General features: G+C 39.0%; 3 protein-coding genes across 8 annotated transcripts; 1 reads left to right on the forward strand and 2 right to left on the reverse strand.

Moving 5' to 3' along the window:
* Nucleotides 1-2,616: 2,616 nt before the first annotated feature.
* On the forward strand, nucleotides 2,617-8,764 carry cisd2 (CDGSH iron sulfur domain 2). The gene is made up of 3 exons (XM_067584722.1): nucleotides 2,617-2,820; nucleotides 5,426-5,640; nucleotides 5,861-8,764. Exons 1-3 carry the CDS (start codon nucleotides 2,718-2,720, stop codon nucleotides 5,948-5,950), a joined length of 408 nt encoding a protein of 135 aa, XP_067440823.1. The 5' UTR covers nucleotides 2,617-2,717; the 3' UTR covers nucleotides 5,951-8,764.
* On the reverse strand, nucleotides 7,733-18,824 carry si:dkey-162b23.4 (sodium/hydrogen exchanger 9B2). Of its 5 annotated transcripts, none has more exons than XM_067584716.1 (13): nucleotides 18,664-18,824; nucleotides 17,129-17,300; nucleotides 16,225-16,426; nucleotides 15,686-15,856; nucleotides 13,989-14,131; nucleotides 13,540-13,667; nucleotides 12,291-12,466; nucleotides 11,772-11,878; nucleotides 11,005-11,154; nucleotides 10,644-10,752; nucleotides 9,633-9,769; nucleotides 9,076-9,298; nucleotides 7,733-8,761 (listed from the first exon to the last, which is right to left on the reverse strand). In XM_067584716.1, exons 2-13 carry the CDS (start codon nucleotides 17,261-17,263, stop codon nucleotides 8,700-8,702), a joined length of 1,743 nt encoding a protein of 580 aa, XP_067440817.1. In that variant the 5' UTR covers nucleotides 17,264-17,300; nucleotides 18,664-18,824; the 3' UTR covers nucleotides 7,733-8,699. The 5 variants fall into 5 exon arrangements, with proteins under 5 accessions (XP_067440817.1, XP_067440816.1, XP_067440818.1 ...); XM_067584715.1 differs by having other exon boundaries at nucleotides 17,129-17,401; XM_067584717.1 differs by lacking the exon at nucleotides 18,664-18,824 and adding an exon at nucleotides 18,037-18,601.
* Nucleotides 18,825-18,951: 127 nt separating this feature from the next.
* Nucleotides 18,952-26,954, reverse strand: bdh2 (3-hydroxybutyrate dehydrogenase, type 2). Of its 2 annotated transcripts, none has more exons than XM_067584720.1 (10): nucleotides 26,803-26,954; nucleotides 24,362-24,455; nucleotides 23,198-23,276; nucleotides 22,242-22,338; nucleotides 21,180-21,288; nucleotides 20,760-20,820; nucleotides 20,472-20,585; nucleotides 20,029-20,087; nucleotides 19,762-19,854; nucleotides 18,952-19,286 (listed from the first exon to the last, which is right to left on the reverse strand). In XM_067584720.1, exons 2-10 carry the CDS (start codon nucleotides 24,431-24,433, stop codon nucleotides 19,233-19,235), a joined length of 738 nt encoding a protein of 245 aa, XP_067440821.1. In that variant the 5' UTR covers nucleotides 24,434-24,455; nucleotides 26,803-26,954; the 3' UTR covers nucleotides 18,952-19,232. The 2 variants fall into 2 exon arrangements, with proteins under 2 accessions (XP_067440821.1, XP_067440822.1); XM_067584721.1 differs by having other exon boundaries at nucleotides 24,362-24,452; nucleotides 26,803-26,942.
* Between the last annotated feature and the right edge of the window lie 451 nt (nucleotides 26,955-27,405).

A 27,405-nucleotide genomic window follows, 5' to 3' on the forward strand; every position in this document is an offset into this window, starting at 1 on the left:
TACAAGCAGCTATATGTAGCCTGCTGCATTTGCAGATCTGTGAATGTTTACCATTAAAAAAAATCCCCAATAAAAATTGATAATTGTGTCAAAAAGGCCAAACAAGATGCTCCACAATTATGCTGTCTTTGGGTACTCCTCAAGATTGCAAAAATTATGGAACATTACCAGATGAAAATGCCAGTGAAACAAAACTTTAATGTGAATAAAAATGTTTTAGAGATTTTAGAGAAGTAACTTTAAATGTTGGAAATTTTGTCAACAATCAGTGGTAAAAGGACCAAAGATTAAAGCATATCCTATTATATGAATATGACTGTGTTACATTTTGTTCATAAATTCCATTAAGACATAAAATATACGTGTGCATATTTAATTTCTTTTAAACTACAATGTCACAAACTGATTTTGTCACAGTATCCAGTATTTTGTCAATTGTTTATTATCTTATTTCAAAAGTCAGAAGCTGAAGTTTACGAGGAAAACCTCCTCCTTCATGCTGAATTCAAGTTGTCCAATCAGGAACCACCACCTCTTCTAAAACTGATTGGTTACATTCTCCACCGTCACAGGTTGTTGTTACGCCATATGGAAAAGAAGTCGAAATTTAGACCATATTCATAGGCAACTGCAGCAGGCATTGGATAAAGAATTGACATGGGCAAAGCAATAGGGTTTTAAAATTCAATTTACCAAGTCAAAGTATGTGGTCTTTGGTTTTAAGCAAAGCATCACAGCAGGACTTCAAGCTATATAAAACTCCCATTGAAAGAGTTGAAACATTCAAATTTCTGGGCAGTGGATTGAGGAGTGAATGACTTAGAGGATACATGTAGAGAAGAAAGATGCAAAGTGTGAGAAAGTCATTAATGTCATATGATGTGTGGTAGGATCTGACTGGGGAGTGGATAAAGAAACATTAATGATGACATACAGGACAATCATAAGATCTGAAGCTGATTATTGTTGTATGGCATATGGGACAGCAGCACTGTTCTAAAGACGCTGTATGTGGTTCAGGCTAAAGCATTTAGTATATGTGGCGGGGCTTTTAGAACAACACCTATAAATGCACTTTTAATTGAAATGAGGGAAACCACATCAGAGCTGAGAAGGAGCTGAACTACTGGTCTGAGCTACAGAGCTATAGGTTCTTAATAACTGCTAAGTGTTTGTTGGGGGAGCATTGAGAACTTCAGGGAAAGGGTGGACAAGTAAGGAGGGGGAGTCGAGTAAATTCCATGGGTGAGACAGTATGGGAATGTGGGAGTGAGAGATTTGTTGATGGGCCCAGCAGTGTGCTGGTCACATATTCCACCATGGCCTTTACCAGAACCTGATGTAGACTTTTCCATATTAGACTGAATCAGGAAGAAGGATGCAGGACTTTAGTTGGTGACCATCTTAAAGAAAAACTGGCAGATTACATACAGATTTACACTGATGTCTCCAAAAATCTGAACAATGGAAAAGCTGCAATAGGAATGAGCATTCCTCAGTTACAGAGACATCATGGAAAGCAGATATAAAATCATGTGTTAGTCTTCACTACGGAGCTTGTGGCAATCTTGTGGTCACTTGGGTGGGTGGAGGAAGGAAAAATAATTATATTCTCGGATTCTACTGCAGCACTGATGGCACTGAAGGGTGGGAAAAGTGGGGCCAATAATCTAAAAGTAGAAATTTTGACTTTGTTAAGTCGAGTATCTAAGGTGGGGAACACTTTTTTTGGGGGTGCCAGCTCACACGGGAGTACAGGGGAATGAAGAGGCTGATAAGACAACAAAAAGAGCCGTCAGCAGTAGATCTGGAAGTACTGTGTGGGAAGGTTGAGTGTAAGAGTTTAATACAACAAGGAATAGCAAAGAATGGGAAAAAGGAAATAAGGTTTTTTTTCAGTACAGCCAACATTGAAACACACATCAAATCCAAGAATGGGCAGGAGGCACAATGTGGTAATAACTAGGCTCAGACTGGGCCAGTGTGCGATGAATCATGGGTCGACACTGGTTGGTAAGCATCCAGATGGAAAAGATCTGTGGAGAGTCAGAAACTGTGAATCATGTTTTGATGTAATGCACCAACTATCACACAGAGAAAAGCTTCATGCAAGCAGAGTTGTTAGAAATTCTAGTTACAGATCATTCGATGTAATCAATACAACATTGTGAAACAACAAAAGCTGTTATTAGTTTTCTCCATCGCACTGGACTCTAATTAAGGATTAAAGTCATTCAAGAGTTCTACGAATGACCCGTGGAGGGCAGAAATACGTCTCTGCTGCGTCTAGTGTATCGCAAATTTCATCAGAAGAAGAAGAAGGTAGTTGTTACGTGTATTCACGAAAACAGCTGCGGTTCATTTCCCCCCCTCCCAAACTTTCACAGGAGTTCATATTCCGGTGGCCATAGTTTTTTTTCTAGTATGGCGAAGTCACGACCCGCCCTACCCTCCCTCTGATTGGCTTAGCCTGATATTATGAACCTAACTCTAACCAATACCATTCCTCATACGTAAACCTAACCAATCCAACCGATGAAAGCAACAAGTACTAGCCAATCAGAGGTAGAGTAGGGCGGGTTATGACTTCACCGTCCTAGGAAAAAAAAATGGCGTACCGGTGACAGGCTGCGCTCAGAAATGAGCGCAATGACATAAACGAAGCACAGGAACTATTCAAGTCAAACACAAAACCTGCCCCTTTGAGCTAATTCAAGATGGTTTTAGAAACTATTTCTAAGATAATAAAAGTCCAACTTCCAGCTTACCTCAAGAGGCTTCCGCTTCCGGAGACGATTGGTGGATTTGCACGATTAACAGGTAAATGAACAGCGGCTGTGTTGCACTTCTGACTGTCCTGTGAGATGACTTTTTGAACTCATCGGGGGGACAGTTTTTCCAGCATACGGCTCTTTACCGCCAGTTAGCAAAAAAACGACAACTCAGTCATATGTGTACAGTGAATGTTTGTGTCTGTGTTGTGTCCACAAGTGCTGCTCGGCTCACACTAACTCTTCTGTCGTCGTTTAGTTAGTTGTGTAGTCTTGTGCCGCACTGTCAACTAATTAATGACCTTAAGGTGTTACATGCTAAAAAGCAATTATCTCCGCAGAGAGAGAGAGAAAAGAGAGAGAGAGAGAAAATATGCTGACACAGTTTTGACCTTAACCATTAAGTGTGTGCGCCTCCAGAAGTTACAGCCTGTCCTCTGCTCTGTAAACGAATATCCTGCTAATCAGAACAATTTTGAAATATGATACAGTTTGCCTCTAGCATAGCATGTAACCAGTTCAGTCTGTCATCTCATGTAAATGATGCACAGAAATGATATTTAGGCGTAGACTTAGAGGGTAAACACAGTCTCAACTCACAGACTGCTTCAAGATCATTGTGTCTCAGGCTCTTCTGCTCTGTGACACCTTGTTAGTTTCCCAATATTCTCATGATCGCCTTAGCAAATTAGAGAATTTCCCATATCAGTCAAAGTGTGACATTTGTTTTCAGGTGCAAAGATTATTTTGAATACATCAAACAAATATTAATACATCAATTGCTGGGGATGTGCCCATTTAATTCAGCATTGAGCAGATTGGGAACTGGCCATAACACGACCAAAATCGCATACATACTGTGTCTCGATCAGTCTTGTGATAAAATGTAGTGTTTCCACTGTCATTTACATTCATTCAGTCATGATGTGCCATTTTGCTTTTAGTGCAATAGAAGTCACTGGCCTCGTGTTACGCTGCATTAAAATAATTCCACACAGGGAGATACACAGAATTTGCATCAGAAAAACATTGAGCACTGGCACTGGATTAGCAGATAACCTTCTATATTGTTGTATCTATCAAGAGAAAAAAAGTTGGTGCTTTCATATCAGTTTCAGAAATCTTCTGTAACTCTGTTTGCATGTTATTTGATCCAGACCCAAGGCTGAGGAACTGTACTTTCGATTAACATCTACTTGAACCACACCATGAACTGTTCATGTCTTATCACACTCTGTCGCCTCGGTTGAACTGTGAACACAGAGGCTGGTTAATTAACTTATTTGCAAGTCTTCAAACAAACAAACAGTCAAGCGCACACTGAAAAAACATACAAAAATGTTTTTACACAGCTTCTATTTGAGTTCAGGTGCACAGTGTAAGTAAAGGACGGTTACAGTAGCCGTTCATAAAACTGAAGTGAAAGTCCATCTTGACACCGATCAACCACTTCAACTTGACCTTTTTGCCAGCCCAGACGTTTGGAAGGTGTCGAATTTAGCCTAAAAATAGCCCAAAAAAACTCAAAAAGCTGAGCTAGGCCTGCATTGCTAAAATATGCTGGACCCAGCTGACTAATGCCTCTCTGAGAAGAAAACATAGATCAAACACATTGCATGCAAGATTTAGGGTTTGTGAAAGACTCTTAAGGTTTTTACTGTAAGTTAGGTGTTGCCAGATGTTGCCTGAAGTTAAAACCTATTTCTGATGTTGTTTTCTGTCATAAGTGAGCGATTGAAACAGCCAGTGTAGATTAGAAGATGAAAGATTTATTAAGTTTTCCTATTGTCTAAATGTGATGGCTTGTCACCTCTTTTAAAACTCAGTATAATTCCTTTAAGAGATTAAGGATTAGTAATGTCCCTTTAGGGATCAAAATCCTTTTATTGAAAGCTTTGTAATTACTGTAAGAGTATCATCAAAAGTTCCAGGATCTGGGGGTATAACTCATAGTAAAATTACATAACTGTGCTTAATCCTCTCTTGTCTGTCTCTTCTCCATGTATGGAGGACTGAGGATGGGTATTCCCAAAGCACTTCTCTGGGCTCGGTGTGGCATTTCCCCTGGTAGCTGTTGGTGTGAGATGACACTCAGCAGTGATCAAGCATAATAATAGAGTACAAATGCAGATCAGAGGTGAAGTAGCGTCCAGTGGATCATTTTATGATGGCCACATACAATAACATTCAACATTTCATAGCTTCATCGAATATATTTTCAAGAGAAAATATGTATTACGCCAAACAGATACAACCGCAGTACAGCCTGGAGCTATTTTCTGTCGTGCCAAACTGAGTTGATGGCAACCAAGTATGAATGCACTGCATGTTTTGGAAGTGATGCTGCTTTAAAAAAGAACATACAGTGTGCTTGAGCAAATAGATTTTTGTGTATTTATTTGATTGTCTTTTAAAAATCTGAAAGAACCAGCTGTTGTGTGGCTTGACTGAAGTCTGTCAGAGTGGTGCAGACCAGATACTTGTAAGCTTGTGAACTGAAGTATAGCAGCAGGCCAGTCAACAGAAATGCATTTTCCAATGCATGGAAAACACTTGTTTCAGGAGTTTACATTCTCTTTGCACCATGTATGCTCGTGCTCATTATAATTCTGCTATTTGTGATAATGCGTGATGTGTTTTTAACGTGTCTCTAGTGTCCGAGTGGCTGCGGTTGCTGCCTCTCCTGGGTATCTTGGCTTTGCTGGGCTATCTGACCATTCGCCCATTCCTGCCTAAGAAGAAGAAGCAGAGAGACAGCCTGATCAACCTGAAGATCCAGAAAGAGAACCCCAAAGTGGTCAATGAGATAGACATCGAGGACCTGAACAGCGCAAACGTGTGCTACTGTCGCTGTTGGCGCTCCAAAACTGTAAGTAGATTGCTTTGTATTAAAGTCATTTGAGTGAAATGCATTATCCAGGTCTGGGACAGTTTAACCAGCAGAGCTATTTTTTTTAGATTAGATAAATTATACTTTATTATTGAAGTTGATCATTTTAAAACTCCCATGTATGTATTGTACTTCAGGATAAGAGGAACCGTTTCTGTATCTTACTGATCAGCTAATATTAAGTTGTTTCCTGTTTTAGTTTCCTGTTTGTGACAAGTCACACTTAAAGCACAATGAGCTGACTGGAGACAACGTGGGACCGCTCATACTCAAAAAGAAGATACTATAATCGACCACTGATGGGAGTTTTCCTCTCACCTCCCCAGTCTTTTGAGTTTTCATTTCTTAACCATTTTGTCTATTTTTTTTTTTTTTTAAAGTGTTGGTGAAATATGGGTCAGAAATGTGGAGACTTTATTTGAAGTGGTCCTAATTTGGTGACACACACGTAAAAATACAAATTTCTGCAAAAAGGGTTCTTGCAATGAGGAATGTTTTGCTTCTTATTTTGTTGTGCCCGTTGTTAACTGTTCAGTTGTCGTTGTTTGCAGTAGTTTACTGGCTAACAGAAGAGTCCTTTTATATTACTGTAAGTACAATTTTAGTCATGTCTCAGTCTTTTTAGAAACATTCACAAATTATTGGGACCACTTTGAGGAGAAAACTTGAAACATAATTGCAGTGACTTTATAATAGCTTTCAATGATCTAAACTCATCAGGGGCATTTTTTCCCCCAGTTAAATAGTTGAAGGTTATTAGTAGTAGTTGAATGAAATGCTTAATACTTGTCCAACATGTAATCAGCAGTTTGTTTAAACATTTTGTACTGTATGCCTTCACTCTGTGGTATTATTTCTCCTTTCTCCTTTCTCTGTGTGCCAAACGTTAACATACTTTTCAGGATGTGAAATATTTCCTTATAAGTTATTGTGTGTATGAGAGGCTACTTATTATTCTTCACATGTATTTTGTTCACAGCCTTCAAATGATAGAATTTGAGTTTTACAATATTTTGTATTAAACTTCGTTGCCCTCAAGCATTTCAAACCACTGCACAGTTGAGTAATAACCTCACTGCCTTATTAAGGCTTCAGAGAGTAACTTCTGCATTGTACAACTTTTGCTCTTTATTTTACTTTCTAGCTTCTGTGTTGTCAGAATGGCTGTAAATAGTTGACTTAATTCATTAGCAATATTTTATACATAAATGGTTTATGCGGTCAGATCTGTATTTTCATGTCTGTGAATGACTGAGTGTTTATGAACTTTTGGAAGATGATGGTTTGAATATATTAATGCTGCTTTTTAGATGTAAAAAGGAATGAGGATGTTTTACTTGACAGTTTGGGCAAACAAGTGAAGCTTCATTCCCTTCTTTCATCATTGCAACTGGGGAATTCTTCATGTTATCTTGAGTTGAAATATTTAAAACGGTAACTGAGATGACACATCATTTTCAAATGATAAAGTAAAACCCTCTAGTTTTTGAGCCCACAGCCACGCTTGCAGCTCTGTATGGCTCAGGCTGTTCTAAGGCACAGCAGCGCTATGTGGTAAATACTAGCATGTTAATATGCTAACATTTGATAACCAAATATTAGCATGGGAGAGACTAATGTCAGTTTTATTTAGTAAATTGAAAGTTATTATAGTTCATCCTGAGGGGAAACATGGATGTCAATACTTCATTTGGTGCCAATTCATCATGTAGATGTTGAGATATTTGACAGAATAAGTGAACACTTTGACCTGCTGGTGACTCTAGAAGGAAAGTCAGTGAATCACCAAAGTCACTATGATTCATCCTTTAGGGACCATGAATATCTGTAAAGAATTTCATGACAATCCACACAATAGTTGTTGGGATATTAAAGTCTGGACCAAAGTGGTGGACCGACCGACATCTCCATCCCTAGAGCCACACTACTAGCGTGGCTAAAAATCAAACTGTTTAGAAACCAAAACTTTAAGGGATAGTGACTTCAATTAAAGACATTACAAAACAATATATGTTACATATTAACAATAGTAGCATATAACTACACCAAAAGAGAGACAATTCTTGGTACATTTTATCATGTAAAGAACTTTTATTATAAATAGTTTCTATTCATACACAGAACCTTTTAAATGAGGCAGTTTAAATACATTTAAACAAATCAGTAACATCTTTACACTGCATACTTCTGTAATAAAAAAATTGAAAAACATGATGAAAAATTTACTCTTTCATAAACTAATAAAGGTTGGGTTTACATGTTTGAATATGGACATGATCATTGCTGAGCAATGAAAACTGAGACAATAGTGAATGTCTTGTAGGATTTTTAGCAGCTTTGAGTATAAACCAATGGAAAGTACTTTGAATTATTTATTCTCCGCAGTCTTTGTATACGCCAACCATTCTCATCAGCAAGACACACTGCTAATACATATTTTAATAAAACATCTCATACACAAATACATAGCTGTAAAAATATCGTACTGACTGTGGAACGCCTAAAGACTTAAACGTATGTCAACCGGGTAGTCTAAAAATGATAAAACATTACTACTGTCAGTACATTCATTATTGTAACTCTCCAAAAGTAACTGCTTATAGCACAAAATACAGTATTACCACCTGTTCACGTCCAAATACAGTCAATTTTTACAGATTGGTAGTCATAAGAAGAAATGGGCAAATAATATGACCGGTAGGAACAATATCCACCTTTAGAAAAATGTAAACCATATTTATGCCTCACACTTTCATTTGGGAACAGAAACAAAACTCTTACACACTGTTCAAACAGCAGGATGATGCAGACACTCAGATGTAGGTCATTTGTTTGTAGCCTGAGGCCTGGAAACCACCAGAGGCTATAAATATAGAATGATTCATGTGTTCCTGCAGGATTGCAAACGGCAGGAGCTGACCGGTAGATAGACAAAGAGGGCCACTCAGTGGCTGAAGGAAAGTTCAAATATCCAAGGTATGAAAGCATATGGGAAGTCTCTTTAAATGTCCTCGCTCGCTGGATAAAGACAGGTGGTGTCAGAGTGTACTTTCATAGGTGACGGGAGTCTCATTGTCATCTTCGCCTCCTGCTGCAGTGCCTAGGGGAGATAGAGAGGGGATGAGAGAGAAAGTAACAAGAGGAGTTTCAGTACGGTGGTTAATTCAACGTTCTTACACTGTAACAGCAACAACAATACCACTGTTGTGTGGATGTTAAAGACATAAAGGCCTTTGATGACAGGGTAAACAGCCAAACTAAAGCTATGCAAATCTTTGTGTGTGTGTGTATGGAAGCAGCTATCACAGCGGCGGAGTAGAGAAGAGTGTGTTCACTACTTCGACACAACTACGAGGCGAGGCTTTACAGGTGTGCTGAGCTGAGTTGAAATGTTGAATGTAGGACTTTACCTACCTAAGAAAAAAGCTGATAAATTGGGTTTGACTCGCTCACCACAGGCTGAGTTCTTCGGTTTCTGTAGCAGACGAGGTCCAGAGAGCCCTATGATAAGAGCTCCTACAGGGGCTGTGAGAAGGATGGCGAGCACAGCCACAGTCAGCACATCCATTCCGTACTTCTGCAGCTGCGTGTCGTCCTTTGTCCTGGCCATGTCCAGAGCTGTGGAGCCTATAGCTGCCTGATGAGCAAAAGGACAGTTTACTCTATACTCGCTCACAATGATATTTACCAACACTTGTTGTGAAAAATATATAAAATATACCTGATGCATGTCGGATAGACCGAAATGTTGTGATCTAATAAATATTTCAGCAGTAAGTGAGACAGAGTGCAGGTTCTTCTCATTGTTTTCAATTTACCAACACTTGAAATGGGGAAAATGTCTGAATGCATGTATTTTTAATTCAGATGTTCTCAAAGGAAAACACTCAGACCCTAAACTGAGCACAAAGTAAAACTACCTGAGAAAGGAGTATACTGCTGACAAATGTTTCAGCTTTGACATACTGTACCTGCACTGTGGCTTTGGGCATCCACGCTAGGGCTATGAATAGTTTCTCCTTCATGGTAAAGCCAGCACCCAACACACAAACAAAGGTGAACAGCATTCGAACCATCAGGGCAATGAGCAGAGAGGCTATACCCAGACCTAGACACACATAGACAAGAATAATAGAGATTATTATAGGGTATAAGGTTGGAAAAAACAGGTTCCTCATAATAAAATACATGTTTTCAACAAAGACTTGGGGCTCCATTTTCATAAAGTGGACAGAAGCACGATTTCAAGTACAGGGTCATGGCGTGAACACAAGTGGGAGTGTTTAAGTAATTTTTACAACTTATTTGACCAGAAGTGCACGGACATCCCTGGCACAGCATAGCACCACCTTGAAAAAGGACTGCAGCAAGATTAAGTCATTTTTTTAATAGGAGAAACAGCACGCAGTCTAGGTGAAATGAGGTTTTAATAATGACCAAACACGTCTGCTTCTCTCATCTCTTTTAGCAGCATTTTAAATTGTACGGAGGAGAATTCAGGTAGATTTCTTGTTTCATTCTGTGTCCTTAAGGCACAGTCTCCTTAGGCGCAAATATAAAGCATTCAAAATACACCTATGAGCACTCCAGATCTGCTTTCTAGACAAGATGATGCTCTGAATTCATGTTACAGTGAATTCATCGTGTGTTTTGTCAATAACAATATTTTACTAATAGTTCGACAAGAAAAAGATGTGTAGCTGTAATTGTGTTAGGCCCCAATTAACAGCTAACAGAGCTAATTAACAGAGACCATGGAGACTATTATGCAAGTACAGCATATGAGTGCTAACACAGACTTGGATATTAATATTTACTCGACTCAGACAGAGACAGAACTCACCTAGGACCTCTCTTTTGGCTATGCAAATATATTTACATCCACACAGTCACATTTGAATCTCACAGTGATAACAGCCATCTCTCTGTGTGTTATTCTGAAGTGTTTGTGTGTGTGTGTGTGTGTGTGTGTGTGGTCTCACCAACTGTGTGTCCCTCCAACTGTGACACGCGAATCTCTGCTCCAATTAGTCCGAAGAGTAGTGGCTGAAACACGTCCCATGCCCACCCCACCACTTCCTCCACACGTTCCTTAAGACACACAGAAATGTTGAGTAAGGTTGTCTTTGACCTGCAGCAGTGTCGACAAATTATCACTGATGTACTTAGGAAGAACATACTGTACAAACTAGTAGTTTGATAGTACGCTTTAATAAATCATTATGTAATATACATTTCTGCCCAGTTAACATTGTCAAACGTCAGCTTCAGAGATGGATGACTGCAAATTGAAAGCTGAAAAATAAACTGTTTGTATTACAGATATTGCATGCATGTTATTACCTTATCTTTACCCCAACCGACCCCAGCCAGGAATGCCAACACCAGGGTGCAGAGGCCTCCAGAGCCAGGGAACCCAGCCACACCACTGCCGAACACAGCAAAGACGGACAGGCCCAGCACCAAGAAGGATCGCTTCATCACTAAGTGTTTCTAAGAGAAAAAGACAGTCAGTGATTAAATACTGAATATTACAATATAAAGTTCAAAATTCTTTATTGTTCATGTACACAAAGCATACATTACAATGTACAGTGGAATGCACTTAAGGCCCTCCTAGATTAGCTTATTACTGGAAAAATTAAAGAATAAAAGATAAAAATAGTAATAAAGATAAAAAGATGAAAAAGAGATAAAGATATGTATAATATACATGTATACAATACATATATATAAATAAACATTATTTATAGAAATCTATTAATATACTTGTGACAATGTGTCAGCAGATATGTGGTACTTGATGACATTTTATACATAGTAATGGTTGATCTCTGAATCTACACTTCATTCATAGCAGAGGATTCCTTAACAAAACAAAAATCTCTCCTTCATTATACGTGTATATATTTTCCCACTTAGATGAGTCCAAATTGCTCTCTTCAAAAGTCCTCAGAGCTTTAAGTCAGAAGTGGAACACTTCACTGTCTTTTTTCAGACACCTCTCTTGGCTCTCCTCAAGTTGTTTCATACACAGGCTGTGCTGTCAAGCGGTGTAAGGATGAATAAGCAATGATGAAACCGTGATAATGCGGCAAGAGCATGCCTACCTGGTCAACACTAGGGAAGTATTGGATGAGGAAGCCGAGAAGAATCCCAACAACCAAACCACCGGCCACCTCCAGCACACCTCTCAGCAGGTTGTACCAAGTGGAACCTAGAAGTATCATCAGAGAAAATATACAAATAATGTAACGGAACTGAAAAAGATGTGTAGGCAATAATAACTTATGACAATGACATGATAGAAATGTCTCCAGCAGTATAAAGGCTTTTACATTGTGGCACAAATGGACTGTAGATTGGCACAAAAAAACGAAATGTTTCGAACATGCACACAGCACACTTACACCCTCTGCTGAGGCTCTTACAAACTACAGATGAAAGTCAGTTTTTCTATGTGCTTCTCAGTGTTGACCAACACTGCAGTATCCTGCACTGGATGTCACTCCCCTGAAGATAAGCTGGTGTTGTGTTTCAGTAGAAGAAAACTGCACTCAGCAGTTATTTTCCCTCCCCTCTCTCCACACACACACACACACACACAAACACATACATCCACAGGTTACCTGTGGCGAAGGCCATGCCCAAGCATGTGGTGAACCCAGTGATGGCAAGAATGTCGTCGAAGCTGCCTGCTGCCATCAGCAGGGTGGGGATGCCCTGCTCCAGGCCGTAACCGTCCTTCTGCAGCAGCAGCATGGAGGGAACCACCACTGCTGGAGACACAGCGCCAAGCACAAAGCTACAATGTGGGGGAGATGGATTGCTTATTGATTTACTAACTCCTGGAGAGATACAAATAAAGAGATGCCTTTGAAAAGCATCAGCCTTTGAATAAACAACAGGGGGGATTTCAGCAATATGACAAATACTTTACACTGTAGCTGAGGTGAAATACTGGGTTTAAGTTTGATACACTTATGATTATGATTCTCTAACAATGGCTTGATCATTGCTGCTTATAGACCTTTACTGAACTGCAGTCATTGAGTCAATTTTTAAATTCTGAAATTTTCAGCAATTAAAATTCTGCTATGAATCTCAAAACAGAATGAATAGAAAATTCCTGTAGTATTGTATTATGATAAAAATTGACTTTTGAGTTGGGCAATGGGGGAAAATATTTGTTCAAGCCTCCATCCACCCTTCACTGATAAGCAACGTATTCAGAGAGGGTAACAGGCCATCAGTGAATAAAGCCCCGTATTGCACGTTGCATTGCAACTGCTGATGGCACATGAATGCTCAAGAGGCAAAAATACAAAAAGGTACTTATTTTGGAATTTACATTTAGCTTATCGTAGTTAGTTGATTAATTTGTCCTGTCGCTCAATCCTCACTCATCTATAAACTTTGGGTGAGTGGATAAGAAGTTGTAATGTGATCTAGTGATGCTTGGGGAGCAGAGTGCTTACTGTTCTCTGCTGTGTAGGTGCAGTGTGTTCTACATTATTAGCCTTCACATAAACTTGCTATCAAAGTGCATGTCTCATTGCTAAAGCTTGACATTCTCACTCTGCTACTATCTGCTTCAGAAGAGTAAACCGCTCCTGTATGACAGAGCGCTGAACACTCTGCTCCCACAGCAGATAACAGAGATATGGACCAAATACAAAACAAGAGAAGGGAAATTAAAAATACATTATTTGACACTGAAAAGGTAAATATATAGTATTTGTTTCCTACGGACCCCACAAAAGGTCACGGTCAACATATTGTGAAGGAATGCAAATGTACTTCCAGGGGCTCTGTAGTTTCCAATGCTGTTAAATAGAAAATGTAGAGACAGAGAGGAAGAGTAAGTGTTGTATTTACCCGAGAATGAAGCCCCACACCCAGGGCAAGCCCATGAGGAAGTGAGAGACCAGAGCTGTGGTGCAGGCCTCTATTATGCAGGGCCCCATTGCCACACGGACACACACGGATTTTAGTTTCCTGAGAGCCTGACGACACAGACACATACATCATTCAAGAGTTTCTAACAATTATGAATAGGCTTTAGTACAGACACAGAGAATATTAAGTGTAGAGGAGTAAAATAACTTAATGAATAGATTAAAACTGTGGAAAATTCACATAAAAAAGATAACATTGCTAAGGAATTTTAAGACATTACTTTGTGTTTTGGTAAGCTCTGATTAGCACTTGTCATTACTTTGGATATTTTGTAGATTAATTGATGATTTGAGTTAATGCTAGTGTATATCTCTCTAAACCTTTCTGAGCTCAGACACTAAACTTCAACAATGGAAAAAGTGGCACACCGAGGGGTCCAATCCCAGACCTGCTCTGGCCAGAATGACAGCCAAAGCAATGTTCCTCAGAGAGGCAGACCATCTGAAGTCGATGTACACCCCGTCTGTTACAACTGGGATGTTTCTCAGCAGGAAACCCATCAGAAGCATACCTGCAACAGAGCAGAGGGTGTGAGAGAGGAAAGGTGATCCTTTTTACCATTCAATCCTGTTTATTCTTTAAGTGTGACTCTCACGCAGCTAAAGAACAAAGTTCATCTGTTGCTTTTTGAACTTAGTTTGTTTAAACTGGACACCTGAGATACCGAGGCTCAGTGTGGGACTGTGAACACTGTCTTATGATGATAATAATTCAAGTATCAACAATATCCAAACCTACTCTAAAACTTCATGATTAATCTCACAGTTGTTGAAAGCATGCAACATGGCTAAGAATATTACATTATAACACATAATTGATAATAATGACAGGATTCAAAATTTAAGAGATTTATGAATGTACAGGAAATGTCAAACAGTGATGAAGAATAACAAGGGAAAGATAATAAGCAAATCTTTTTAAACTGTGGAGTGGTGACAGAGGACTTAACTATTATCCTTCAGACTGACCACAATCTTCAAAATTTTATAACACAGCAATCCTCTTGGTAGTCGGTGCCAAAAGATGTGTCAAAATACAGAACTAGACACTGAACTGGTAAACAAGGCTACACAGGAAAGTGAAGTTTGGAGAGAAACAAACTCTTAAGATCTATCTAGGTTGAACTTCAAACCATCTTTTGATGGTGTTTGCAAATGAGGAGTGGCTCCAGATTCTGAGATTTTTATCTTGTTAAGGGTGCAGTCGGAGGATTATGATTTCCAAATTCAAACACTAGGAATTAATTTGCACCATTCTCAGTTGCTCAAATAAGAAGACCTTTACACTATCTTCTGATCAATGAGGTGCTTTATCCCAAGCCAGAATTTATGATACAAATGATACTTTAGATTGCACTCCATCACTGGGGCTTATTGAACCAGAGCCTGACAAAGACTAGTATGTTGTGTGTTTAATGTAGATAAATGTTAATGTGAAACAGTCCTTTACCCCCAACATTACGGGTTACTTAACAAGAACACTGAAATGCATTTTAAAGCTAACTGGACACTAATTATGTAGACTAACATACAACAAATACAAGCATAATGCAAAAGAGCAAAATTGACAAAATATTAGTAAGTACAGATAGAATCCAGTGAACCAGCAGCGAATGTGCACTTGACTAAGAAAAGACTAACATGATTTGACAATCAGGAAGATTTGCCACTACACCCTTTTGACCCTGAGGTTGAATGAGTAGATAAGTTTGTTATATGATACCAAATGAACAAGTTAATTGCTTATAGATGTGTAATATTTATGACACTAAGCTGCTGGGCAGGCACATCATCTGAACATCGTCCTGACGCTGGCTGAAATATCTGACTTGATATTGACTCACTACAACTGTGAGAACAATAGTGGGAAATAATGACTGCACAGTTGAGCCTTTATGTAATCTGTATAATTGCTCTGACAAGAAATATGGAACATTTCCCTTGTCAAACAAGCAAGAACACTTTAGTCGCTGAGGTATAGCATCTTTATTACTAAATAATACCTTGGAGGAAGCATCTGTGTAACTAAATATGAAATGAAGGAGCACACAAATTCTCAGCCTTACCAAGGAGGGGTGGGAATGGTGGAAGTTTGGGCAAACGGATGAGAGCCACCAATTTGCCACCGAGGAGTGCGCAGAGGAAGAGCACTGTGATGCCAAACAGGTTTCCCCCTGGAAGACATTCGTCCTCTGTGATAGACCAAACCACTCCAAAGAGCACACCTGCCAAAAGGACTGGAGAGGACACAAGAGAATGACATTAGATTTATGGTATGTAACTGACAACAATTATGCGATCATGGAGTATTTCAAATATTTTTGTTGTGTTATAACTGCCATTTCTTCAAAAGAAATTTGAGAAAACAGTGCTTTTTTACTGACAATCTCTGTGAATGTGTTTTTTAATGTGCACATAAATATAAAGTATTAATGTGTGTTTATTATCTTCAAAATTGCAGCATTTATCAGATTGTTCAAAGTATACAATTAACTGGTGTCAACTGCAGGTTTTTACCAACTTCAGGAGAAATAATGGGTTGACATCCATCAAATGTCCTGAGTAGGAACCCACTAAGCCACCAGGAGACCCCTCCTGTGCTTACCTTTGGTAACAAGAGAGGCCAGAAGGCCTCTTGGAGGACATGGGCAAAATCTGCGAAGCAAAGGGCAGCAGACAACTGGCGGGTCTGTGTTGGTGCCGGCATCCACCACAGGGTTGCGTGGAATAAAATAGGTGGTTTCCTCTGTGACATTTGGACTGGAGCAGCGCCGTACCACCACCTGGATCTGGTTCACATTCAGGTGCTGGGGAAGATATGCAAAAGAACCCGTTAAAAAAATATCTGGATCTTGCAGAAGTAGCTGGATAGTCAAAATAAAGGAGGCATCTTGCGTAAAACACTATATCTAAGATGTCACACTGACACAAATATGAATGAAGTGCTTATGAAAAGATTAGAAAACTAGTAGACGTTCCTGTAGCGTATGAAATGCCAAGCCCTTAAGTGGCGTGCCCTATCGGTGTATTGACACAGAGGTACGTCACACCAGCAGATTACAGGCTATAGTTTCTTGTCAAATAATGGACAGAAGGCAGGAACTTGCCAAGAGACTGATAACTACAGTTCCCTGAAACCTCTCTCTGTCACTGCTCAGGTGTGTGCACTGACTCACCTTTCACATTTCAATTACAGGAACAAATTCTCTCACGCAAACAATTAATTTTAAATTAATTAAGACACTACATTATTAGAACATGGTAGACTGATACAAGACAGAGAGAGCCACAACATGGCAGTAGCCACATCATTTATATGCAGCTTAAAAGTTCTTATCTAGTGAATATTAAAAAAAAAAAAAAACAGCACATCTTTCTAACAAGAACCAATATTTGTAGTTACACTTATGAACAAACTTTTCAGTTTAGTCAGGGCAATAAAAACTGAATAAAACTATGTTACACCAGAGTGAATAGTGTATGAGATTATTATGAGTAAAATACTTTACCTCCACATGATTTGCTGCTGGCAAAGCAATTCTATCCAGCAATGGGCTGGGTGCTGGACTGGGTGCTGGACTAGGTGCTGGGCTGGGTGCAGGACTCGGCTCCGGCGTAGCAGGTTTGGGCTGGGTGTCCTCCATGGGAATTGACTACAGTAGTTCTGGTCCACTCACTTCTCTATCACAACACATCAAGCCAAGGGGTGGAGTTGGCCATTGAAGGGCAGTTCTTTCAACTCTGCGTCTGTGTGTCCGGTTCTTATGACAGGCTCCTATTTACTTGTTTTATCAGTAGAAAAATTATTGTTTACTTAATCATAGAGAACACTAGTATTGGCACAGTTGTGGAAATGACATGGCATGAAATAAGTTTAATCTCTCACACAGGCGTAACATACAGTGTTTTACGGTACCCAAAAGGGAGGGGTTTCAGCTTCACAAATGCTGGTCTGTCTAAGTGAGGGTCTGTGTGGCTCCTATGTACCCAGTGGTACATAGACATTACATGTCAACTTCAACCCAATCAAATGTAACAGTTATAATTGAGTAAGACTCTAATTTGCTTTAATTAACACAGTTAACGTTGCTAAAGCTTCGTTATAACGTTGGCATGTCATTTAAGCTAAACTTGCCACCGTTACTACAATGTTTTGACAGTAGTTCATGGTGACAGACGTTGGTTAATCCAATTGTGAACAGACCACACTAATCAATGCTTACAGCTCGACCATATGGCGCGTCAAGCTAGCGTTAAGTTAGCTGAAGTAGGTTAACGTAACTAGATGCTATAGCAACTGGGCATCCCGCCATTGCAAACAACAAACATGTTCCGCTGTACGTCCAGTTAGCAAATGTTTGAGGTTGGATAGTATTTGCATTTGAATGGGTCGATACACACGTGGAGCGGCACAGACCTCTCAAACCATAGTTAAAGAGGCAAATCCACGCCTCGTGATACAGCGTTTCGCTGGATCCATTATCGGACAAGAACATGCCATCTCACTGGCAACTAGCTCACTGACGCTTGTAACGACGTACTCCATCATACTACTTTAAAAACAGCCTGCCCTTTACATTTTATTAGCGTTGCCATGTAAACTAGTGGCTAAATTAGCGCGAGACAACGTCCGGATATCCGGCGAGGGTCTTGTGCCTTCAGGCTGAACTGCCGCTGATGAAGTCACTGTAACGTAAACGTATTAGCGTTACACCAGTGGCTAACGTTAAACGTCGACGTTCACCGCGACCGTCAAATTGACCCGGTGACCGACAACGTCTGAAAAAACAGCAACGCTCAGTTCGACTCTTTACTATGACACATTTAGGTATAATTTCGAGAATCTTGTCCGATATCGGATTCCTCGTCTCCCCAGTAGCTGGTAGTTCCCGTGTAACTTTACTTCCTACCAACAGCTGTCAGTGAACTCTAACGTTAAGTAACTCCCACTTCTAAAGCGTAGCAGTTAGCTACAGAGACAAGCCTTTCCTGGCGGGATTCCTCAAGTACATAACGTTATTGAAGAAAGAAAAAAAACGCTCACCTCATATCGTTAACATTGTCAAAAGCTTGTGAACTGTCAGTGGCAGCGTTTCAGGCAATCCTGAGGGAGATAGAGCAGCTGGGAAATGGGAATGAGGCGGATTAGTGATGGACAAGCAGGTGTATATACAGAGCAGCATGAGTGTTTGGTTGGGAGGGGGGACAGGCTGAATGAAGAAGTCACCCAAGAGTATTGGTAAAGACCATTGACTGTATTTATATACAGTCAAAACAGTGAAGACATTAACATATTTCATTATTAATCATACTGAAATTAACACAATTGCTGTTAGGTATTTAACAAGGAATATGTTTATTAAAAAGGTAGCAACATCAATATAGCTGTGACAGTCAATTTATTTGTCAGTGTTTTGGCACTACATAGACACATTAGCAGCATAGATTTAAGTTGGAAAATCTCACAAAATCTTTGAAAATAATATGCAAAATCAAAAAAGTTAGCATGCTAGCAAATTGTGCACACTTTTCTTTGATTTAGGCACTTGCATCCAAAAAAAAAAAAAGAGGATGCAACTGCACAACTGAGATGATGAGTTTGCCACATATTCCTCAGAGTCTCCAGCCTCCATCGATGATTTGCTCAGTCCCAGTCACATACGCTGACTGTAGAGGAGCCAAGACGCATGTCAGACAACTGGGAAATGTTTTCACCGATGACAAATTAACAGCAACTTTGTATTTATATGTTTGTAATAATTCATTTTTAACCAGACACTGAAAAACATGTTAATTTATTTTATTTTTCAAAATCGTACTATTTTATCATTACTTGGTAAAATATACTGTCTGTATATTTTATATCCCACCATGATTTAGATTTAGTTTCAAAGCCTTCGCCACACTACCAAGAACACAGTTCTGGTGAGTAAATGCTGAATCCTTTATTTATTTTTTGTTGACTTAAAGGTTATTAATTCAATGAAATCCTATGAGTATCCTACAAATATCCACTATGTGTTAGTTTTTAACTAAAGAATCTAAATTTCCAGAGCAAGTACAGAGACAATGGCACGCCCAGCTCTGCTGTGAATATATCATATACGTACAAAATATTGTTCTTTTATCTCTAATCACTCACCTCATCTGAGGCCAGGTACACACACAGGTATGCCACCTCTTCAGCTGTGCACATTCTGCCAGTTTTCTGTCTCGCCATGAAATCCTTATAAGCCTGAGGAGTCACAGAGAAAGAGGAGTTACACATGCAGCATTCCTTATCTTCGACAACCAACTATCAGGATTTCCTCTGGCTGAAATCAAGATAAATGTGACTGTTACATGACTCAGGCAGGGATTACTGTCAAATGAATAAGTAAATTATAGAGTAAATCAGAGCCTACAGTACCTGTTCTGGGTCAGGTTGGGCCTGGATCCTACCCCTCAGTGATGGAGTATCAACAGTCCCTGAGGAAATATAAAAGAACAAGCCTGGCTTTCACCTCACAGTCTCAATATAACACCATACTGAAGACAGAAATGCAGATAGGCTGTGACTGATTTGATGATTTTTCATTTATAATAAAAATCCTCCCTGTTGGAGTTTTCAGCCTAAATCACTAATTTGTGCAGCAGTTATTTAGACAGGTTGTGGAGGCACAACCTTAGGGCTTGTGTTGTATATCTTTGGAATACACAATGTCAACAAATACAAAAAGCCCTTCAATTTTTCCAAAAACATCACTTTCATTTTGTCTCATTATCTAAGTGGTAGTAAACTTGAGCAACAGTTGAGGAAGATTAAAAAGGACACAGCGACATGGTTTATTTTGCAGGGTGTTCGTGACTCACCGGGACAAACACAATTACAGCGAATGCCTTGCTCAATGAAATCAGCAGCTATAGCTTTGGTGAGCCCAATCACCGCAGCCTTGGAGGTACTATAGACACACCGGTTCACAACACCTGTGGCAAGGAAACACATATGTCACTCACACACAGGCACAGGCAAAGCAATTATCTGAGATAAGAGGATTACAATGAACATGGTCATACTTCAGCGACTTAATGTCCCTTTAATTGAGCAGAAGATTTGCTATAGAAACATGTGCAGTGAGATATGTGAAAGATCTTTTTTACCTTTTATGCTTGATGCAACAGATGCCATGTTTATGATGTTTCCTGACTTTTTCGCCAACATCTAGAATGACAAAATCAATTAGGAATGTGGCGTCTAAATTGATTGAAATTGGTATAATGAAGATTAAAATTATGTAACAATCTTAATTTTTATGTAACAAAGAACTGACAAATGTGCTATGATCCAAGTTAAAGTTCCCCTTTGAGACAGTTTGGTTAGTTTGCAGCTAAAGCTGGATTAGTGATTGGGCAGTCGCCGCCCATCATGTCACAGGCTCAGAGTAATACTGCTAATCCCAGAGGACAAAGGATGAGAACGAAATAAAAGCATATGTCACTCGATTTACAACGGCACCTATTTTGTTCTCTTAGTAACAGGATAAAGTATGTTGAGCATTTGGCAAAGTGGGCAAAGGTCACCTTAGGCAGGAAAGCTTTGCACATGAGGTACATGCTTCGCACATTCACATTCATTGTGAAGTCCCAGTCAGCCTCTTCACAGTCCAAGATGGAGCCATGGTGCACAAACCTGTATACAGTACATGACACATTGACTGGAGCAGTAGTGTCACACCATTACATATGAAATTATAACACAGAATCATCTGAACACGTGGCTATAACTAAAAATGTCATATACCTCATCTGTCAAAAAGAATGAAAACATAGAGGAGCTTAAGAGACAAGTTATAAATTATTGAGCTAAAAATAAATGCTGGTCGAAATGCTTCGTTCGCCCCCTTCAACATTTTACTGAGCCTCAAAGGTGACAATTTAGAGACCTTTCTTAAGGAGATTGACAAAAGGTCAAGTAGAGGTTAAACCTTAACATATAGGGATTTTGGAAATGAAGTTAAGCATGAGATGGATAAACAAGCTTAATGTGGAGACCGCGTGTTGGCGGCACAAATAGAACTGCAATTTTTTTGCTATGCATTGATTTTACGTTCAAAGATAAGGCTGGTGATATTCTATATTTTTGTTTTTGTCAATAAATCCCATGAAAAGACCAGAACCAACGATATGTTGTCAGACTTCTCCTGCCTGTCTGCGGCAAGCTCATTAGTTCCTACTGTAAATCTTTAAAAACTGATACCAAATATGAAATTTCATTCTTAAATATGGATAAGTAATTTTCTTAAACAGCTGGCTACTGTAGTTTCTAGCAAATGTCACTCAAACAGGGGTTAATAGTGCGTTTGTTGAAATCTAGTTTAATGGTAATGCAGGAACATGCGGTGCAATAGTGGGTCTTATTGATTGACAACAATGGAGGTCTGTGAGTCACACAGGGATATATCCAGCTTTGGATTCACAGACAAGACTTGTTAGCAGGATCTGTTCATGGTTGGTTTTGTTCTTTTCATAGGTTTTTTAATGCTAAGATTGAATATCCTAATTATCATTTAAGCAGAGCGGATGAGTAATACTCCTTGTGGAAATCCAGGACAACATTAACATAATAGGAAAAGGTGAAAGTACCCTGCAACATTGAACAGCACATCTACATGGTCATGTTCCTTTGCCAGAGATTCCACTTGGTCCTTCTTAGTCACATCCACCACCTTAGTCTTGATACCTGTTGATGAAGCAAAAAAGAAAAAGTCCCGATTATTTTGATGTCAGTTGCACTGTTTTTAAAATAATTTAAAAAGACACATTATCTTGATTATTTAGCAGTTAAATGCAGGAAGTATTAGTTTAAGATGTAGCAGTCACAAAATCATACTCACTGCTTCACATTCACAAAATTACACACATATTCACTCCAGGCAGCTACCCAGAACAACATCTATTATAGGAAGGCAATTAGAGGTGAAGTGCTTTGCTTGTGCGCTACCTGAAATGAGGTGTTGAGAATGCTGAAAGAGTTCAAGAGACTGAAAAAGGCTATTTTCTGCAATATGTGTGCTACTTAAATATATAGCTGCCTGGTTAGGTGTATGTAAGTCCATGTTCATCTACAAAATCAGTTATCCTGTAGATATTTTAAAGCGTTCATGATGAAAGGTCTCCTACAAAGCCATAAAATCAGCTTAAAAGATTATTAAAAAAAAGGGACATACATTGAAGATACTGTAAAAAATGAGCAACAAAGAAAAGTAGAAAATGTTGTAGCATATAGTATGTTTTAACGTTATATGATATTTAGGTTAAGATATGATGAGGCTGAACACTTGTAGGCAATCTGCTAAACTGAAACTTGCAAAAATAAACTTGAATAAAAGATTTGTTGAAAAAACAGACAAGTACAGTGTTAAGATAAACTACAGAGATGTATCAAATCTATCTTGCAGCCAAGTTACAGAGGTCAGCTCATGATGATAAAGTTGTGCAGGAATTTGAGTGAAGGGGGAAAACCTCTAACAGGGATCCCGACTGCATCACACTGGTTAACCAGCAGATGTCAGACTCAGACCTCCAGAGATGGTATCTACCTTGAATGCCGTCCAGCTCCTTCAGCTTCTCTCCATTGATGTCTGTTGCGGTGACTTGAGCTCCCTCCTTTGCAAATGCCTACAGTTCAAATACTTGAGTCAGTTCCAAGTGGTTCCCCAATGCCTGCACATAATGCTTTAAAAGTCCAGGGAAATATGGTTATGATACTGTGATTCAATCAAATCATTTTAAATTCTACAAAACATTAGGCTGTTTTGTTTAAATAAGCAAAGAAAAAAGAGAGAGTCTGAACCGCTGTTTGAATGAAAAATGCTCAATTCCTCTGACTTCAGGCAATAATTCAGGTCACAGTGCTAACATCAAGATCTCATTACCAAGTATCTATACACACAGAATGTCAATTTCTAACCTTAATCCCTCAAAACCACCAATTTAAATCCATTCTACCTCCAGTCAGGCGATTGCTGATGGAGAAGTTGCATCATTAACCACAGAGGAGATCATGTAACACAACCACCTTTTAAAGCCTAAATGGAAAATGTTCAATAGACCTTGCACTCTATTATGCAACCTTAATACTATGTGATTAGAACTGAATGGTCTGAGATGGCGTAAATGGATCCGTCTGTATTTGAATTCCTCCACACTACAGAAAAACACAAATCCCTGTAATACAACACACCATTTCACCCACTTAAGGACATCACTTGAAAGAAATGGAACTGACAATGACCCAATCTTGACACAGATATGTGTGAGATTTTCTAGTGTTTTCCTATCTCTTTGGCAAGAATATTACCAGAGGACTGTGCACCTCTTGAAGCTGTGGTTACATCTTCTCAAGAATCACAAGACCTGATGTATTTACAGTACATACACAACATAAAGTCTATAATCTCCATGCAAGATAGAAAGCAGTGTCATTATAAAACAGTGTATTGATCATATTTTCATCATGACAGCTTGGTAAAACTAGGACTTCTGCTGGAAACAAATGTGCACTGTAATTTGGATTTTGGATCACCATTACTGTTGCAGTTCAGCATCATTAAAATCTGCCGCTTGCATACACAGAAACTGGTTGAAATATGTAAGGAGACTCAAAATATACATATGCATACGATAAGCTATTAAATAAGCAATTTCCCTCCATGATTTGGTATAAAATACATCAGTGAAAAGTTCTTAATAAAGCTCATTACTATTGCAGCAGCACGTCCAATCCCCTGTGCGGCAGCTGACAACACAATCACTTTCCCATCCAGGCGGCCCATGGTGCACCGTTAACTGCAGCTGCTGAAAAAAAAAAAAAAAATACACAGATGAAAATAGAGTTTGAAACAATCACAGATTAATTTTCATGATGAAGGCTCTCTTTCTTAAGAATAAACATGTCCTGCTGAGTTTTCATTAGATACACAAATGTGTTTACGAAGGATTATTTTGGATGCAAGTCTGCAGTTAATGATAAATGTTTCCATTTATTGATTCAAATACAGGAAATTTCATCCCATTTGCTGTTGTAATGTCTATTGGAAAACAGGATATCAGTGGTAAACCATATATCCAGTTAATGGAAGATTTCCCAGTACACTTAACATTATCTTCATTTGACACACAGGAAGTGATGGAGTTTACACTTCCAGTGGTAATAACAGTTGTTTGGAGAAACTAGAGGAACACAGTTTCACAGATGTATTACACTGTATGTGTATGGGCAGCCAAAGCCACCATGGCTGAAGATACAAAGAAACAGCACATACACACTCAAACTTTACCAACAGAAAGAGATTGCTAAGTAATATCTGAGACGTGCAGCGCAATATAACCATAAGACAAAGCTCTTAAAAAATTAGCTGCTTTAAGTTAATCTTTTGTTGCGTGGCCCAATTGTGAAAGCTCTGTTCAGCCATGAGGTAATGATTGACAGGCTATTTCTCAACACTAATCTTTCAGCAGAGATGCCTCAAAATTTGCAATATGGTTCTACAGTGGGGAATTGTATTTGATGTCTCACAGCTTCAAAGAAAAATCAGAAGCGAAACCTTCAACACAGATTACGCGGTGTAATATCAGATCTTATCAATCTGAATTCATTAGGCAACTGTCCATAACAGTTTAAAGTCACAAAGTCATTTTTTAATCACAATATCACTCATAATGACATGCAGACTAAATATGTTTTCTTTTATCTTCAAGGTCATGTTTATCACTGTAATATGCAAATATTCTTTAATATTCAACAATGTTAATAAACCTTCGAGGATAAAATTCGAAAAATTTCACAGCAAAGACCTGCGACCATCCTCTCTTGAAATGGAGTGCACTCTTATTCTAGTCCGAAAAGGGTAGTTGGAAATTACTGTTTGAAACTTAATTTCCTTTATGACCATATAGCTCTATTACCATCGCAGGCAAACCCAAAATGCAGTTTTTTTAATGTCCGCAGCCTAGGAAAATCTACTGCATAGGCACAATATTTCAACCATATTTTAAAATAAAATCACCACAGCAATTTCATTTTCATTTAAGTTTGAGACACCAAGCCAGCAGCTGACCGTAGGGTGCCATTGGGCTCTTGTGTTGCAGACCATTGCAGCAGTTTCATCTTTGTGTCTGGCTCAGATGGCTCTAGTCAGCCCTCATCAGCTGCTGTTTCAGTAGGTTGAATCAGCATTGCAGGAAGTTAGTGAGAAACAAGTGGCTATTTAACCAAGTCAGTAATTTCACCCATTTATTGCAATTATCCCCCCGCTTTTAATTTTCTCCTTCAACAAGCACAAGATTAAGAGTAAGTCACAGTCACAGACCTACAAATGCCATTCAAATTTTATTATTTTTCTAATTAGACATATTCTGTATTTTGTATTTCAACCATGGAAATACTTAAATCTCACATACATATGTCTCTCTGTGTTGCTCTTTGGGGTACAAATATAGACTACATTTTACTCATTATCGCCTCTCATGCAGGTGCAGACACATGCATATGTTGGAGGTCGGCTGGTCACTGACAATACAATTTACAATGTGCTCAAGTGATCAATTAACAGGAGATGTGAGGCAACATAGGTGTTTTTCTATGTTATGGTTAGGTTGTTGTGGTTGGTTCGGTGTGTCAAAGCACTTAAACTTTTAAATCATGTGTGAGCCAATTAATACACATATGTGCATATGCATTAAGCCAAGTAATGCCTCATGCTAGAGATGCATGCCACTTAGGGTAGTATCTGTATGATGAGTCAAGCTTTCAGTCAGGACCAAGGCTTTAATGGTGCAGGTACGAATGACAGCTCTCCTATACAGTTGCACTTTGTCAAAAGAAATGGGACTATTTCTTCAGCACATACACCTGCTACTGAACAAGTCCGTGCATATCCTAACTATTCTGATGATACTTCTATCGATTAGCATACTTTTGAGCCAATTTCTTTGATTTTGATCGTTACGTAATAAAAAGTTCACGTGTTTCCATGATACTACTGTTTTTGTACAGTCTATGGTTACTATAGCACGTGAAAAGGCAGGTTGCTTTCTTCATTGAAAACAACCTGTAACGGTTTTCACAGGGAAATTTCAAAAATGCTATTCATACGCAGGAAAGTGAAGTACCAGCTTTGGAGAACAACTTTTGGACACTCACCCTCTGTTCGGTTCCGACCTATGGGTCCGACACAGTGAAAGACGAAGCTCAGAGGAGTCCGTCACGTGACCCTCTGCTCATCACTGCTATTGGTTGCCGAACAGGAAATGTCCGCAACAGAGGTTTGTTGAGGATCTTGCTTTAAGCAAGCTTCTCTTTATACAGCCATGTAGGCCATTTTTATACAGTCTATGATGTAGGCGAAGCGGCAACCTCCGGGACATTCTATCTAATGGCCATCAGGAGGCGACTCCACTGGCCGCAAAAATAAGTCCGATTGTAACGAAGTCTATGAGAAAATAACCCAACTTCTCACTTGATTTATTACCTCAGTAAACAGTTTCCTAATGCGTTTTTGGTCTCAATCGCTAGTTTCAAATCTTTGTCAATACAGCATGATGTTCATTTTGTAAATTATGGCCTCATTCAAAATAGTTAGTAAAATAGAGTACAAAGCAGCGATGGCCAAAGAGCAAAACTTCCTATCTGAAAAGTGCACTTTTTTGAGAAAACTAAAAAAAAACTTTTCTTGCAGAATGCTATTTGTTAAGGATACCCAATTCATAATACACTGTTTTTGGACTATATTATTATATTATGTGT

This window comes from Thunnus thynnus, chromosome 3 (genome assembly GCF_963924715.1).
Source record: "Thunnus thynnus chromosome 3, fThuThy2.1, whole genome shotgun sequence".
Classification (NCBI taxonomy): domain Eukaryota; kingdom Metazoa; phylum Chordata; class Actinopteri; order Scombriformes; family Scombridae; genus Thunnus; species Thunnus thynnus.